General features: G+C 40.7%; 1 protein-coding gene across 5 annotated transcripts in view; it reads right to left on the bottom strand.

The window, feature by feature from the left end:
• STPG2 (sperm tail PG-rich repeat containing 2) overlaps window positions 1-18,670 on the bottom strand; it is a 1,022,085-nt gene that overhangs the window by 661,222 nt on the left and 342,193 nt on the right. For all 5 annotated transcript variants that reach the window (XM_068232236.1, XM_068232244.1, XM_068232254.1 and 2 more), the window contains exons 9-11: window positions 9,273-9,432; window positions 6,212-6,375; window positions 1,256-1,348 (exon numbers count right to left, since the gene is read on the bottom strand). In XM_068232236.1, the coding sequence (XP_068088337.1) occupies window positions 1,256-1,348; window positions 6,212-6,375; window positions 9,273-9,432 (417 nt within the window). The remainder of the gene's footprint in view (window positions 1-1,255; window positions 1,349-6,211; window positions 6,376-9,272; window positions 9,433-18,670) is intronic.

The following is an 18,670-nucleotide window of genomic DNA, read 5'->3' as shown; positions in this document are numbered from 1 at the left end:
CTGCACAGGAGCCCTCTGTTGGCTTTGCCCCCACTGCTTAGACAGGTAATTAATGGTGGGTTGAATAGTTATTAAACTACCAAGTACTAATAACCTCAGCAGATAAAAGCATACCCAGTTCATAAGATTTTTATATTGCAGTACATGGCAATGCACCACTTTTGTGTTTCTCTGCATTTTACTGCAGACCCTATTCAAAGCATAGAATGGGGCAGCAAACAGAAAGAAGCTCATTTGCTGGCAACAGTGTGTTTAAAAATGTACTGCACTCTAATGAATTAGAGGGAACACTATAATGGATCTTCTGGGTACACATGCTTACTATTAAGTCTGAATTCAAAGTTTAGATGGTAATCGGCAAATAGTAATGAGCACAAATTCGCATAGATGTAATTTCGCATCAAGATTCGCAATTTCGGGAAAAATCGTAATTACATTCATATGTAATTGTAATTATTTGTAATCTAATGTAAACGTGGTGTAATTTCATGCCAATTTCAAAGGTGTATAGCAAAGACCCCATACATGCATTTGTCACCAAAATTCCTAAGGAGAATAGTAGGTACAAGTCAAAATAAGAATTTTTCAAAAAGACTTTGTAGTTTTTGAGAAAATCAGTTTTGAAAACGCATAGGAAAAATGTTTTTTAAACTGCCATCCTATATAATAATATCCAAGTGTCTCTGCGTCCGTGTGTGTCCCTGTGTGTGTGTGTGTCCCTGCTCATAATGAACTGCGCATGTGCGCAGACACTGAGGGGGAGTGAGGAGCGGCTTCAAGGAGTGGACGGGGCCAACGGACGGGTGGGCGTGTGCGCGCACGTGCGTGACAGGTGCGCTCGTGGCAGGCTAACGCGCAGTGATATGTGGTGACAGACCTAGAGCCCGTTTTTAAACGGGCTTAGGTCAGCTAGTTTAAATACATTTTCTCAACAACTACAAGGTCTTTTTGAAAAAATATTTTTTTACTTGTACCCACTCTCTGGACACTGTGCACCAGACTTATTTTGCACTAAAGATGGCCTGTCGCTCATCGCACTCTCCCTTCTTAATAAATACAAACATACATAGACATCATATTTTTGTACAAAAATGCAAAAAAAAGGTTTGTTACAGCAGTGTCCCTGCATCAGTCTGTTTTATCTATAGCTAGTTTTAGCTTGTGCCTTAGCACACTACACTACCAACTCACAAAGAATATAAACAAAGAAAGCCTAAATTAAGTGAAAAGTTCTACCTAAAAAAAATCAGCTTACCTTTGAACCCATTTGAATGCTAAGTCTTTCTGTTCCCGATGAAAATGCAGAAGATGTCTGATGTTTGTATGGCTCCTCAATTCTGTCTTTGACCTACAATTACAGTGAGAAAGAAGAATAAAAACAGTACTCATAAAATCAGGATGAATTATATTTGTCCCCTATTTCACCTTTTGTAAGAGTTTTGTAAAGAAGGAGACAATATAAAACGAGAAAATATAATCAGCTGAGTCACTGAGTCAAAAGGAAACAAGTAGCACTTCAATAGAGTGCTGTGAAGAACAGCATTGTCTTCTTATCAAAGAAGTTATATGAATGGCATCACACATAAAATGCCATCCACAAAATCATACTTGATAAAAGGATGAAATATAAAGTATGTTCCTTTTAACATGTTGCCTAACAGAACTATTAGTTTGCTTTTGATACCGAGAGGTTGCCTGGACTTCTTTCTGTTTGCCATTTCCTGTCTAAAATTAAACCCCCGTAAATAGAAGCAGGAAGAGGAGAACCATGGTCAAGTGACCGCTTGTCCATGCATGAAGGCATTTCAGTTGCATATGTTTTTCTGCTCTAGAGTATGACAAGATACCTGCAGGGAGACACCAGACAAATGCTTTTACAGAAAGAAACTCTGTGGATTCTTGTGAATTTAGATTTAAGAGAATAAGAATGGTTCTCTCAAAGTATGTAGTCTAAACTGCCTTTTACATGAGTCTTTGAAAAATGCTGAAACAGTACATTTTGTTTATTTATTGGAGTTTGTTTATTTATTGTTTAGGTAAGCACATTCAAAATTAGAAGTTATTGTAAATAATCAAAATCTTATAGATGTGTTTCTTGGTTGAAGTGCCAAGGAGTATTCATAAAAGGTCAGACACATTTTCCTGCATTAACCTATACCTGGGAGCAGCAGTCGGGACTTGCTAACTCCACCTCAGTACCTTTAAAACACTGCCTGTTATTTGGGGGCAAAAAAACATGTACAAAAATAACTAATTACACTTAGGTTGTCTTTACAAACTGGTAAAGGGGCCAAAGGGCCTCTTTACAGTTCACCATAACAGCCCTAAAATGGACTGAGTAAGTACACTTTTAGCAAAGGTGTAAACTGATTATTTTCACCGCCCCTTCTTTCATAGGTTTTTGCACTACTTCAGCGCCTGACAATAAAGCTTCCACAACAAATATACTTAAAAACAAACAACAGTAACCATCATCATCATGCATATCTTAAAATTTTCACAGACACTGCCCTAATATGTGACCCTAAAGCTACCAAATTCCTTACTCTTCTATTAACGTTCCTTTCAGTTGTGATATTGCTTTGCAGCATGAGATATAACACACTGGAGTTAAGGCATTCAAAGTGAAGTTCTCTCTGGTTTGCTTTTGGTGACCTCTCTTTACCTCACTTCATTTAAATGTGATACTGAAAATCTTGCACATTCCAGTGGCATCTAAGCACACTAGGCAATGCTATTTACAGCTGGAACTGCAATTAGACTAGCGTATATAGTTCACTTAACGGATTGACTTTACCTTGAATCAAATCAGCAAATTAGAAATTCTAATCAGCAAATTAGAAATAATGTATTCATTTGCCAGATCTGACACCAAACAAAGTTTTAGCAATACTATCTACCTAGCTGTGTGTTTTCTGAATGTCATTGTGAAAATGTTATTACCTATTATTATATATATTCCTGTACTTCAGTAGGGCATCAAATAATAACTCCATTAAGGCAATGCTATTCTATTTGAAGAAAAAAAAAGCAAATTCACCTGCATTCAACTTTCATGGCTTATAGAAAAGGGATAATGTATTCTTCGACGCACTCGCATCTCTTTTCAGCTGTGTCTAATACAGCTTCACTATTGGAGCTCCATTCATACCTGTAATATGATTTCTCTATTTGCTATCACCCATGTGAAGAATTTGATTAATTGAATCATGTTAGTTCCTTAAGGAAACAATGCAGTTATGTAACTTTTCAACCAATGTAATTTCATTTTTGTGAAGAGTTTATTTTGTCTCTGTGAAGACGAGTCACTTAGGGTATTATATTTGAAATCCTTACAATGATAGCGTGGTTATTGCTTTCAAACCTGGTTTTTGATCATGCATCTAAATAAATGACCTTTCTTATGACATTATCTCTAAACACCTAACAGGCATTGTTCTGCCTTTGGATGTAATGGAGCTTTGGATCTACAGACTTCAGACACATGCATAATATATTTCAAAGATTGCAAAATACATCTTTTATCTAGTTTAATAAAGCATATCTTAGAATAAGCACGGCATAAATATCATTCAGATTCCTTTGTGCAATGAGCATTATTCACTTAGATGGCATTGAACAAAAAACCTCCAACAATTGAGCTCTTATATGGTACTAAAAAGCCGCTTTGTTTACTTCTTTTGGACTGCCAGTGTCTATTCAGATTCCTTTGCATGTCCTTTTTATGCATAAATGAAGGAATGCTATCCAAATATCAAATTTCATCAATACTTTAGTTTGTGGGGATAAGAGGAACTTCAATGGAACCAAACCTTGCTGTAGTAAGTACTTGAGATCAGATTTTCCTAAGGTTGGTCCATAGAGGAAAACTGGGAAAATTCCTGTGGCCCCTGAGCCTGTAGGGGGCCTCAAGTCTCCCCTTTTAAAAGGTGTGTAGCATGCACTAAGTGACACCATCAGAGTGGTAACACCCAGTGTAAACGCAGAGTGTACAGTAGGACACCATATCTCAGCTGCCCAGCCAGTGCACTCCTTCTTCTTCCTTTTCTAGGGCATCCTCCTATCTCCAAAGCTCTATTCAGCCACATCTCTGTCCCGGTTCCCCATTGGTCTGTTTATGTCAGTATGTACATGCCTACTATGATGCTCAGCTGTGCTTACTCTGTATTGTTGAGGAGGAGGGAACAAGGCTATCCTAATACCACTATATGGGAGAGGGGGGCAAGGACTCAGAATATTGCTATATGGGGTCACACAAAGGCCAACTAATGCTGTTATTTGGAAGTGTAGGAGGTCAAAAGCAGCCTAATAATGCTACATGGGGGGGGGGGGGGGGGGGAGGGGACAAAGTCATTTATGCCCGGGGCATCATTTCACCTCAATCTGAATCTGCTGGACACAACTGAAGAACAGTTCATACAGCAGAACAAGTTGGGGTTTCTCAGCATTTGTCTGTGTGCAGGTAGAAATGCACAGTGTTCAATCTCCAAAGGGTTATGCAAGAACAAAAATGCAGGGCCCTCTAAGTGTAGTATTACAAAACAGAAGGCTGAAGTTAAATATCATACTTATAGGATCCAGCTCCCCATCTTACCAATCACTTAAAGGATTATGAATAAAACAATTCTGTCTCCACTCCAGGTTTGCATTCAGTAGCAAAAATTTGGGGTATGGGCCCCCTCAGAACCCGTTCTCAAAATCCTTGCCCCTATACTTCTGCCGGATCTCTTTATGCAAAGTCATCACCTGCACTCAGCATGCAGAGGCTGTCTATCAAGTCCCGGGTGATGTGGCTGCAGTACCTATTCCTCCATACCACCCCAGGGGCAGGCTTCATTATAATGCTACAGCCTGATGGCTGGCACCAGAGATTCCCTGAATGCACTGTTGAAGACTTTCACAGGGAGCCAGGCTGTGGTAAGTATACCAGGCATTTGAGGGGTGCACTGTATTAAGAGGGGAGACTCTACCTAATAATTTTGGTATGTGAATCATATTTTTTGGAAGGAAAGCAAGGGGGTGGAACTCTACCTAATTATGTTTGAGGACTGGAGGTGGGAGAACTTTCCCTAATAAAGATTGGGGATTTTGGAGGGAAAGGAGAACTTGTCCAATTATGATTGTGGATTTAGAGGGACACAACACTTCCCATCAATCCAAAATACCATTAGGAACTGTGAAGAGTTAAAGGGACATGCTGCCTATTTATGGTTAGGTTATTTTTATGAGGAGGGGATACCTAAGGGGTGGATAACTGTACTTAATTGTGTTTGGTGGACACTGCCTATTTATGTGAAGTGTTGCCTAATTATGTTTGATTGGCCTGGCTGCCCAATTACATTTTTTTTTGTGAGAGGGTAGTGCATGCTGCCTAATTATGTATTTTGTGGGAAGGAAGCGCTGCCTAAGTGTGCTTTTTGTGTAAGAAAAACATTGCACAATCATGTTTGATGACAAAGTGTTGCCTAATTATGTTGATTGGAGCCACCACTACCTAATTTGAGGGTTTTGTTGGAACATGCAGCTTATTGTGATTAGTGCTCACCCTGCTGAACATGTTTTTGGGTAACATGCTGCCTAATTGTTATGTGGAGATGTGCCTGCTTAAAGGAAACACAAGGTGAAAATAAACTGTTGAGATAGACAATTGTAGCTATCCTCCTTCTCTTAAAAATAACTTTTTTATATACTGTATCCTACAATTTTATTTTATTTTTAAAATCTACTTTTTAATTCAAATTGATGCACTGCTACTGCAGCCTAATGAAAGTTCATACTTCCTATGTTGCGATACGCTGCGCCGGAAGTGCCAAATATAGTGCTAGTGCATACCTACGTTACCGTGTGGCGACCTGCGGTGATCTGCATCGGCCCGGAAGTCACGTTAGTCTATGACGATGCAGGATTCTTTGACGACATTGGTGTTGCGGCGTGCATGTGCGGAAGTGTGTTTTTACAATACGCTTCCATGCACTTCCGCATACCCAAAGCTGGAAGTGACCGCAAGCACTTGTCACTTCCTGCTTGGCCGAATGCCAGACAGGGAGTACCATGTACTAACGCGGTATTCCTGAAGGCCTATTGTTGGTGGTGCGATGCAGTGCGATGCGACGCACTGCATCCCTAATGCCAATTTGCACTGTGAAACGAGTGTTATATATCTACATTGGTTTTTAAAAAAGTAAATCCTACAATAGTAGCCAGCAGTTACCACATAGTGAGCAGGTCCTGGGGTCCACACTGCATCTCTGTTGGAGATGGACAAGGCACGGGCAGCAGATGATCCAAATGCTCCTCTTTTTGAGGGCTCCTTATTTGCTTTCTTCAAGCTTTCATTTGCAATGCCATAGCTAAACAGATCATAAGAGCCTGGACCTGAAAGAATGAACAGACTGCCTATTGTTAGTGTAAGCATCATCATTATTGTTTAGCAATAACAAAGCTGTTATCATTATTCTCTCAGTAGCAACACAGCTTTCTTGTTGCACTGCCGGCTGGTATTCTAAACCTCCTACCAAAAATGCTTGTCAGTTCCGCTGATTTGTGTTTGAGCATCTTCATGCACAAAACGTCTTTCATAAGTTACTTACTTTATCATGTCCTCATCTTCCACACACACAGCAAACAAAAAAAGAAAATGATTTCTGCTTTTCTCTCATTATTTTTACTACTTTTAGGTATAACCGTATTTAGACATGGGGTTTGATACATTAATCAGCGTTATACTGTAATAACTAGTTATAGACACAGATTTCTGAACCATACACTTACAGACCATGGTAATTGAAAAACCCTGTTTGGGAGCTGTTATCCCTGCCAGGGTATAGATTTCAATCATCCCTGCCATCCTCCTCACCCCTCGCACTCGCCACTTCCGCCACTGTCTGCGTCCCTGTACCCACTTATTTTGTCACGCTAACAGCAGAGCTCCCTTATATCGGGGGCAGGAGCCTCCTGACCCCTGTGATTGCTGTGAGCCAAGCACTAAAAGGGCACAGACGGCTCTGGTTTTAAAGTGACCAGAGTCATCCGGTCCGGAAAATGTTAATGGCTAATACCCATGCCTTTAAAGCAAGGCCCATTATTCATCGTTTTAAAAGCTAAGAATACCAGAGTAAAACTAGTGTGTGAATGACATACACTTTTTTATTAACGTATGCAGAATTATGCTAACATGTAACACTGATATTGCAAAAATGTGCTCATGTTAAAGTGCAAAAATGTGTTCAATGTGTATGACTTTATTTAAAGAGGAACTATTATCCATACTATGTCAGAAAAAAAACATATATAAGCAGATAATTAATTGCTCTACTTACATAACAGATGTATTGTACTGTCCACGTTTTGATTTCAGTGAATTTTATATAGTAAATGAAGGAAATTCTGTTCCTGGCAGGGGCCATCTCTTTTTTCCCTTAGCGTGAAGCAAATCCTGATGTCATTTCCTGCCTTACTAGCCCCCTGGCCCCGGCATTCCCCCTCCACTCCACTGCATTACAGAGCATAGCGGGGAAGAATAAAGGCAGTGCACACAGACTCACCTCCTCAAGGTTCCAGGCACTGGAATTCCCATCTATACTATACTCTATATCGTATAGGGCTGCGGTAGTGCATAGAGTATAGACAGGCATTTCAGCGCCTGGAACCATGAGGAGGCGAGTCTGTGTGCTGTCTTTATTCCTCCCCACTGTGCTCTGTAATGCTGTGGGGAGGAAGAGTGACGCAGAACTGCAGGATGGGTGCATTTCATTTAGCTCTGATACTTCCACCTTCCAGTCTGTTTTGTAAATACATAAGGCCACAGAATCAAAAACACAGCCAGACTGCTAGCATTTTCAGAAGAAGTCAGTGGTAGGCTACATATTCCTTTTATTAAAAGTTGATACTTATCCTGATTCTCATTGCTCCACCTAGTGGTCAAAAAGAGAGCCACAGTTAGAGCTTTAATGATGTCATGGCTCCTGTGTTAGCAGAAGGAACACAGACCAGCAGTTGGAGTCACAGCAGGTCTTGCTCCCCATCGCCCGTAACACAGAAGCATCTCTCTGGCGAATACCTACTATTTGTCTAAGTTATGCTCTAAATGCTCAGCCATCGCACAAGTGAAGCTGCAATTAGATTAGATGTAATCCTTGTGTGATGGCTAGGTGATGAGAAGCTCACATGCGCCACCTACTTATTACCTGGAATAGGATATGGCACTATGGCCTATGTGCAATTTACTTTTTCTCCTGAGTGATTTATGGCAGAGTTATATAGCTGCACCCTGTATTAAATACTCACTCACTTTATAAACCACATGGGCCCATATGCAATTCATTTTTTCTCCTGAGTTTTCTCCTAGGAGATATTTTTTCATCGATTTAAAATAACTTTTTAGCACTTTGCAATAGAAAAAGTACCAAAAAGTAGGTTAAAAAGTACTGTCGTAATTATTTTGAGCATTTGTTTGCTTGCTGGTGGTTTAAAAAACATTATCACCTAGGTGAAAACGGAGGTGAAAAAAATGAATTACATATGGGCCATTGGCCTAGGTGATATTTTCCCATGGCCTCAATTCATTAGCTTTATCAAACACTTTATCGAACGTTTAATGATTTACCTCATAAGTAAAATCTAATTTTGAATTCACTAAGGTGTTTTAGATTTATTGAATGTTTTATCGATAAAACGTTCAATAAACCTATACCAACTTAGTGAATTCAAAATTAGATTTTACACATGAGGTAAATTATCAAACGTTCTATAAAGTGTTTGATAAAGCTTAGTGAATTGAGGCCAATTGTCATCAAATGCCCTTTAAACCACCAGCAAGCAAGAAAATACTCAAAATAACTTTGATAGTACTTTTTCACCAACTTTTGGTTACTTTTTTAATTGTAAAATGCTTAAACGTTATTTGAAAGAGAACATGAAAATTATCTCCTAAAACTCGGGAGAAAAAGTTAAATGTATATGGGCCAATGTGGTTTATAAAGTGAGTGAGTATGTAATAAAGGGTGCAGCTACATAACTCTGCCATAAATCCCTATTCCTTTTTATGTCAGTGTGTGTTTGGAGCTCCATCTTATGGATTACTGTAGAACACATGCAATATTCACAAGCAATATTTCACACTCATTTGCCTAGAAAAGTTAGCACTGAATACAGTAAGTAAAAAAAATTGAAATACATATAGTTTATCCTTAAAAGAAAGTATTTCTAGTTGATTTGTCAGCAGAATGCATTTATGGTAATTGTTCATTCCAGTGCCACGTTTAAACTCTTACCCGGTAATTTTTGTAATCTTGAGTCTTGAATAAATCGACCTGCCTTATAACCGAATGGTGTCTGTGCCGCGCTTGATGTTTTCTTCAGAGACTCAAATGCTGTGCGCTGTTCATTATATGCCCCTGGGGCTGGAGTAATTGATTTCACTGGTAGGAACCTCTGGTGTGACATACAAGAAACAGATAATGAAATATTCTGAAATAATGGCTTTTTTTCATAGCCAGTAAATTGTTTTGGTATTTTAGATGTATTTAAGCTGATCTAACAATAGTAGGCTCACAAAAGGAGAGTTGTTTAAAATATACATTGCACCTTACACAACAGTATCAACTAATTAATTTCTGTCCATGCGTTGTGAAAAAGTGAAATGTTAATTAGTCTATATGCCCTGTTCATGCTATGAACAGATTTAATTTGGCCCCGTACAATCACAGTGACAGAACTAATAAGAAACATCTTCTGTCAGATAGTTAGCTGTTCTGTGGCAGGCTGAGGTGACTGCAGACTGGATCTGGCCAAATGTTGCTATGAATTTGAACAAGATGGCAGATCCCGTAGACTTAAGAAAAAAAAAAAAACATTAAAGTGAACCCAAGGTAAGAGTGATATGGAGGCTGCCACATCTATTTCCTTTTAAACAATACCAGTTGCCTGATTGTCCTGTTGATCTCCTGGCATCAGTAGTGTCTGAGTCACAGCCCTGAAATAAGCATGCAGCTAGTTTAGTCAGACATAAGTCAGAGCACTTGTTCTAAATGCTTGTTCCGGGTCTATGGCTAAAAGTATTAGAGACACAGGATAAGGGGGGCAGCCAGGCAACTTGCATTGTTTAAAAGGAAATAAACATGTCAATCTCCATATCATTCTCACCTTCAATACTTCAATTTAATGTTACTTTTATATGACGTAAATCTTAAAGGAATACTATCGATTAACATTTTATCCTGGGGTTGGGGTAGTTTGTGAAGTACTCCTACCTACTGATCTCTACATTTCACTGCTTATCTGTTTTGTTTACTGTATCAAATTTCTTTCACACTTCACTGACGGACCAGGGTGACGGACCAGTGAATCTTGAGGGGGAGGGGGAATCCTTCTGCTTACATCTGTTAACCCTGTGTGTGAGACACACACTAGGTTTCACTAGCTTAAAGGGGTTCTGTGGGGGGTGTTGAAGATAAAAACAGAAACTTACCTGGGGCTTCTATCAGCCCCCTGTAGCAGTAATGTCCCACGCTGTCTTCCTCCGATCCGCTGTTCCCCGCCGCCGGCACCGGGCAATTATTCGTCTAACAAGGCAAATAATGCACGCTTCCGCTCGCGTCATTAAAAGCTTACTGCGCAGGCACAGTACAAAGTTTTCTTGTACTGCCCCTGCGCATTAAGCTTCCAATGATGATACAGGGGTGAGCAGGTGCGCGGGCAGGGCCGCACAGCCACAGTTGGATGGCATGCCATGCTAGACCGGGGCTCGCGGCGGGAAACGGCAGATTGGAGGAGGATGGCGTGGGACATTACTGCTACAAGGGGCTGATAGAAGCCCCAGGTAAGTGTTGTTTTTATCTTCAACACCACTTCCCCCCCCCCCCACACACACACACACACACACACACACACACACACACACACACACACACATGCAACCTCTTTAACTGCAGCTGCTGGTGTCTCTAAATGACTTGAGGGCAGAGGAAATGTATCTTGTTATGCACAGCATAAACATTTGTAATTGTGTGTGAAACCCGACACCCTGGCTTTTCATACTAAATGTTTTTGTTTTTTTTTTATTTTTTTGCTTTCAAAGAAAAATACTCTGTAGTCTCAAATGTAAAGAACAGCACTGGCTGTGTAACACTGAAGCACAGACTCCCCTTCCGCTAATAATAAATCCTTTCAATGCAGCTAAAACCTACACACTAGGAATTTTGAACTACCTTTTGCCTCTGATATTTAACATGAAAAGTAGGAAAAAGTTTACACAGCTACTTAGACATTATTTGTACATTGTCATTTCAAAACCCTTGGGCATTGATAGTGTTAATTTAACCACTTGCCGACCGCCCACTGGCCATGGGCGGCGGCAAAGTGGACGCCTTAAGGACCGCAATTCGCCTGTCGGCGGCGGGTCCTTAAGGCGTGTCCAGGGAGCGATCGCGTCATTGATGACGCGCGCTGCCGCCGGAAAGAAGTCCCGCCCACCCGGCCAATTAGCAGTGCCGGCGGGGTTTGAATCGGCGATCTGGGCAATAGGAAACGTATAATACACTTTGTTTACATGACAAAGTGTATTATACAGGCTGCCTCCTCCTCCTCTGCACTCTTCGTCGCACGGATCATCCGAGGAGGAGGCAGCCCTATAAGTGACCAGCAGTACACTTGTTTTTGCACCCACAGACCCCCTGATCGCCCACCCCAGCCCTCAGGACCCCCCCTGACCACCCCAGCACACCAGAATTTGTACCTAAGCACCCCCAAATAAAGCCATCAATCACCCCCTGCCACTATCTGCCGACGCTATCATTTAGGTTAGGTCCCTAACTGCCCCCTAGGTTCCCTTGATCACCCCCCTACCCTCAGATCCCCCCAGACCCCCCCCCCAGACCCCCACCCCAGTATACTGTATACTACTGTATACATCTGCCTCACCCACTGACCACCTGTCTATCACCTGTCTTTCACCTGTCTATCACCCCTTGTCACGACCACCCATCAGAGCAGACCCTAAACTGTCCCTTGGGGCCACCTGATCACCCACCCAGACCCTTAGATTGCCCTTAGACCCCCCTCCTGATAACTTCCCCAGTGCATTGTTTACATCTATTCTCCCCTGTAATCACTCACTGATCTCCCATCAGTCACCACCCATCAGATCAGGACCCAATCTGCCCCGTGCGGGCACCTAATCAATCCCCCTCACCCTCAGATCGCCCTCAGACCCCCCCCCCCCCCCCCCCATCACCTTCCCAGTGCATTGTTTTTTATTGTGCTGTAAATGTTTTTGATTGTGCTGTAATTGTATTTGATTGTCCCGTGATCGGCTGTGATTGCCCTGTGATTGCCCTGTGATTGCCCTGTGATTGGCTTTGATTGTCCCATGATTGGCTTTGATTGTCCCAGGATTGGCTTTGATTGCCCTGTGACTGCCCTGTGACTGCCCTGTGATTGGCCTGTGATTGGCCTGTGATTGGGTTTGATTGGCCTGTGATTGGCTTTGATTGTCCCGTGATTGGCTTTGATTGTCCCGAGATTGCCCTGTGATTGGCTTTGATTGGCTTTGTTTTATCGTGATTGGCTTTGATTGTCCTGTGATTGTTACTGATTGCCTCTGATTCCCCACTCGCCACAACCCCCCTGTCACTATCCTAGTGATCTAAAAACAGTGATCAGTGAAAACTGTCACTTTTTAGTATCACTAGTGTTAGCAGTTAGACCAGTTAGCTAGGCCCCTTTGTTAGTGTCAGTTAGTGCTCAGCCCACTGCACCACAGTCACTAATTAGCGTCATCACTGTCGCTAATCAACATTGTTACTATATAGTATCTGTAAGTGATCATTACTGATCGCAGTCAGATCTATTAGGGTCACTAGGATCCACTAAAAAACGCAGTGTTTGCCCGATCAGGTCTGATCTTTTGCCTGCACTTGCGTTCAGCCCACCCCACCGCAGTGACAGAATTTTTTTTTCTGATCACTGCAAAAACCACTGTACACCAGCTGTGCACTGTAAACATCAGTTTTGATTTTTTTTAATCAAAACTCAGTGATCACAGCTTTCTACTGCTCAAATACTCCCTTTCGCTAGGTAGGTGCTCTTTTTTCTGGGTAGTCTCAGAGGAATACCCCCTAAATTTAGCAGTCCACCATGGCAAGAAAGGGGTATTCCGATGATGAGGTACTCAGGTACATGGCCCAGTCGGATGAGGACGATTGGGACGAACCATTCGACGAATCATCTGGGGCAGAGTTTGTACCTGAATTGAGCAGTGGCTCACTGACCGATAGCAATGATGAGGTTGAGGTCCCGGCAAGAGCCAGGCGTATCACACCCCATGTTGTTGGACCACAGGTGGCGCAGGATCAGCCTCAAGGGCAGCAGAGTGGTGCTCGTGCTGGTCTGAGATTTCATGGTGGGGCAGGCACCAGCAGCACAGCATCTCCTGGACCTAGAACCAGTACTTCCGTACACCCTGGTGAAGTGGTGAGCACCAGCATGGAAGTTGAAACTGGTTCGGTGGCACGTGCAGTAACACCCCAGTCGCAGCCACCAAGTAGACAGGCCCGTACTACCCCTAGTTTACCAGAGGTGCTGGCAAATGCAAATTGGCAATCCCCTGATACCGCCGCACCCGTACTGCCCCCTTTCACCGCCCAGTCTGGAGTCCAGGTGGAGACAGATAATCTAGGATCGCCCCTAGACTTTTTTTACCTGTTCATCACCCAGGATCTCTTAGACCTAGTCGTGGCAGAGACCAACCGTAAAGCCACACAATTTCTAACCGCCAATCCGAATGTCCCCCTTGCCCAGCCATTTCGGTGGAAACCAGTCCAAGTTTCCGAAAAAAAATTTTGGGTCTTCTCTTACATATGGGACTAATCAAACAAAATGTGTTGCGGTCTTATTGGTCTACGGACCCATCACAACATGTTCCCTTGTACTCTGCTGCCATGTCCAGGACACGATTTGAGAACATCCTGCGCTTCCTGCATTTCAATGATGACGAAACAGAGATATTTCTCCCACCCAGCATGGGTATGTGTAAAAATACACCCCAAAACACATTATACTACTTCTCCTGAGCACGGCGATACCACATGTGTGGCACTTTTTTACACTCTAACTGCGCTAAGGGGCCCAAAGTCCAATGAGTACCTTTAGGAGTTCACAGGTCATTTTGAGAAATTTCGTTTCAAGACTACTCCTCATGGTTTAGGGCCCCTAAAATGCCAGGGCAGTGTAGGAACCCCACAAATGACCCCATTTTAGAAAGAAGACACGTTAAGGTATTCCGTTAGTAGTACGGTGAGTTCATAGAAGATTTTATTTTTTGTCAGAAGTTAGCGGAAAATGATTTTTATTGGTTTTTTTCACAAAGTGTCATTTTCCGCTAACTTGTGACAAAAAATGAAATCTTCTATGAACTCCCCATACTACTAACGCAATACCTTGGGGTGTCTTCTTTTACACATACATAATTGATTTTTATTGTTTTTTTTTCACAAAGTGTCATTTTCCGCTAACTTAGTTGTGACAATTTTTTGATTTTTTTTTTACACACAATTGTCCATTTACAGAGATATTTCTCCCACCCAGCATGGGTATGTGTAAAAATACACCCCAAAACACTTTATACTACTTCTCCTGAGTACGGCAATACCACATGTGTGGCACTTTTTTGCACCCTAACTGCGCAAAGAGGCCCAAAGTCCAATGAGTACCTTTAGGATTTCACAGGTCATTTTGAGACATTTGTTTTCAAGACTACTCCTCACGGTTTAGGGCCCCTAAAATGCCAGGGCAGTATATGAACCCCACAAATGACCCCATTTTAGAAATAAGACACCCCGAGGTATTCTGTTAGGAGTACGGTGAGTTCATAGAAGATTTTATTTTTTGTCACAAGTTAGCGAAAAATGACACTTTGTGAAAAAAAACAATAAAAATCAATTTCCGCTAACTTGTGACAAAAAACAAAATCTTCTATGAACTCACCATACTCCTAACGGAATACCTTTTGGTGTCTTCTTTCTAAAATGGGGTTCCTATACTGTCCTGGCATTTTAGGGGCCCTAAACCGTGAGGAGTAGTCTTGAAAACAAATGTCTCAAAATGACCTGTGAAATCCTAAAGGTACTCATTGGACTTTGGGTCCCTTAGCGCAGTTAGGGTGCAAAAAAGTGCCACACATGTGGTATCGGCGTACTCAGGAGAAGTAGTATAATGTGTTTTGGGGTGTATTTTTACACATACCCATGCTGGGTGGGAGAAATCTCTGTAAATGGACAATTGTGTGTAAAAAAAAATCAAAAGATTGTCATTTACAGAGATATTTCTCCCACCCAGCATGGGTATATGTAAAAATACACCCCAAAACACATTATACTACTTCTCCTGAGTACGGCAATACCACATGTGTGACCCCTTTTTGCAGCCTAGGTGCGCTAAGGGGCCCAACGTCCAATGAGCTCCTTTAGGCTTTACAGGGGTGCTAATTTAGCACCCCCCAAAATGCCAGTACAGTAAATACACCCCACAAATGAACCCATTTTGGAAAGTAGACACTTCAAGGTATTCAGAGAGGGCTATGGTGAGTCTGTGGCAGATTTCATTTTTTTTTGTCACAAGTTAGAAGAAATGGAAACTTTTTTTTTTTTTTTGTCACAAAGTGTCATTTTCTGCTAACTTGTGACAAAAAAATAATATCTTCTATGAACTCACTATGCCTCTCAGTGAATACTTTGGGATGTCTTCTTTCCAAAATGGGGTCATTTGGGGGGGTTTATTTATACTATCCTGGAATTTTAGCCCCTCATGAAACATGACAGGTGGTCATAATAGTCAGAAATGCTTGAAAATGGGAAAATTCACTTTTTGCACCATAGTTTGTAAACGCTATAACTTTTACCCAAACCAATAAATATAGGCTGAATGTTTTTTTTTATGAAAAACATGTTTTTCCACATTTTTCGTGCTGCATGTATACAGAAATTTTACTTTATTTGAAAAATGTCAGCACAGAAAGTAAAAAAAATCATTTTTTGACAAAATTCATGTCTTTTTTGATGAATATAATAAAAACTAAAACTCGCAGCAGCAATCAAATAGTACCAAAAGAAAGCTGTATTAGTGACAAGAAAAGGAGCCAAAATTTATTTAGGTAGTAGGTTGTATGAGCGAGCAATAAACCGTGAAAGCTGCAGTGGTCTGAATGGAAAAAAAGTGCCTGGTCCTTAAGGGGTAGAAAGACTGTGGTCCTCAAGTGGTTAAGTAGTTAGATAAATGAAATAAAAAAGAGACATTTACAAGTTTTAGGACTGACATTTGAATAAGTACTCATGGCGATATCACAAACAATGACAATGAAAATATTCCCCTTCAGCGCACATGCCAGTGTCACCCAGGGCTGTGCAAAGAGCTGTACTTCTTGTTCACTTTCTGTAAAGTGTATTCTCCACATAGATATGCTCCATGGAGATACTGGCCCATATTCAATTAACTTGTTCTCCCGAGTCTTCTCCTAGGTGGTATTTTCAAACTTGTCAATAAAATGCCTCGCAAACAACTAGCAAGCAAATACTCATAATAATTTTAAATTAAAGATAGATACTTTAAATTGAAGATGGAAAGTTAGCTCCTAGGAGATAAATATGCATTAAGTAAATTAAGCACAGCTTTGGGGAATGGGGAAACACAAAATCCGATCACGACAATGGTCTAGGCGTCACCAACACAGAAAGTAAAAACATCTGTCCAACAAGAACACCTACTGCAACTAAAGCCTTGAATAAAGAATAAAAGTGAGTGGCATGCTGGGTCCTCATTTTAGCCTCTAACTAATTCAGCACTGACAGGATCAGCAACAAGATATCAGGAGGCAGTTAACACATTTCACACCATGCAAGTTCCTTATTTTTGCAGTTCAGGATTCTGAAAGGCTTGCTTACATATTGTTCCTTATATTGCTGCCTCTGCTGTTTTAATAAAAGAGTCTGCAGAGAAGATCCAGCAGGTCGCCTATTTTCTGTGTTGTTCCCCAATAAGATGTGTTGCCAGCCACCATCAGACAGGGAGCTCTGGTGTATTGTTGACAACTTGTACCAATGCCACATCTATTTGCAGCAATAAAAAAAAAAAAAACTGAGAAAAGTTCCAACTGCTACATTTTAACCACAACTTAAAATTAACATTTTTGGCAGGGGTTTTACATGATGAAAAATTCAAACCCGCTCATATAAAGGACAGCTAAAATCAAAGTGACCCTCTGTGCAGCACCATCATTTTCTGTACTGGCTCACAGAAATGAGACTATTTGCTTTGTTTTAGGAATAATGAAAAGCAATTTCACAAGACAAAGATATCGTTCTAAATAAAATGTACTCCCAAAAACAATTGTTAGGGTTAACGGTTTCATTTTATCCAACATAATAGCAGGCTCTAAAATAACAACTTACATGTTGTTATCCCAGGAATTAGGCTATTAACAATTATTTTCAGAATCCTAAAGTAGGGGTTTTGTGAAAATGCAAGCAAAATAAACCGTATGAAGCAAATAATGAAGCATACTGTGCAGTTCTCTAACATCCATTTAAAAAAATTGTAATAATCTTAAATGGGAACTCCGCCAATTCCTATCCCTTAATTCTCAATAAGATTATTTGCAAATCAATGCTATTAATTAAAACACCACTTTTAGCAGAAATAAATTAAACAGAACAGATTTTCAGCAACACCACGGCTTAGCTCTTTTCATGAGATATATTAAACTGTAATTACAAATGAAGAAAAACAACACTTGCGAGAAGCTCAGCAGTAAGATATAGAATGCCGTGTTAAGACCGAAGAAAAGTATCTTTTTAATCTCATATTTGACATGACCAAAGGGCTGGATGCAGTAAACTTTCTTAGTACTTGTAACAAAAGTTTTAGCTCACTTTTTATTCATTTCACAGTTTTCTCTTTATCTCATAATTAACTAACATTGGGTAAGTACCTTTGAGGGTAAAACATTAATGGAACTTGCACCTAATTAGGTGTATAAATGAATGCCTATGCCCAAAATTGGTCATGAATGTCCTTGATCAATATAACTGAATGATTTGTGAAAGCTTTTTCACAGCCCAGAGAGTTCCTCACTCATGATTTACATACTAAATTCAGACCAGCCTGAAGGAGGCATTCATGGATAATGCTACAGTAGGACTTATTTGAATTTCTCGCCTCCTCTGATGTAACTTTGCTACATCATCCCACTGTATAAATAAATATAGTCTTAGTTGGCCACAGGGTGTACATCTGTTAAGAACAAAAGCTCAAAAGGGAATATAATTATTTTAGGCTGTGTATTTTCAATCAAGTGCATGTAGACTGCAATACAGAGAATATTATAAAGGCTGTCATCTTCAGGAAACATTGTACGATTCTTCAAGCAAGCTAAATGAAGAGTTATAGCAACACCAGGGGTGTTGATCCACAATCAAGAAAATAAGTTTCAGTCTAGCTGAAGATCAAAGGGGTGGGGTCTGGAGGAAATTATGGAAATGTATGTATGTAAAGAACAAATATAATTATACAACCTTGTGTTGTTTCCCGACTTCTGTTTGTTGGTAAGACAAATCGGTAAAGGATCTGCTGTATTCTTTAGTCAGCATCAACCATGCTTATCTGGTCATACCATTATTAG

The sequence above is a fragment of the Hyperolius riggenbachi genome, chromosome 1 (genome assembly GCF_040937935.1).
Source record: "Hyperolius riggenbachi isolate aHypRig1 chromosome 1, aHypRig1.pri, whole genome shotgun sequence".
Taxonomy (NCBI): domain Eukaryota; kingdom Metazoa; phylum Chordata; class Amphibia; order Anura; family Hyperoliidae; genus Hyperolius; species Hyperolius riggenbachi.
Note: the sequence above shows the minus strand (reverse complement) of the source record. Positions and strands in the feature narration are given on the sequence as shown.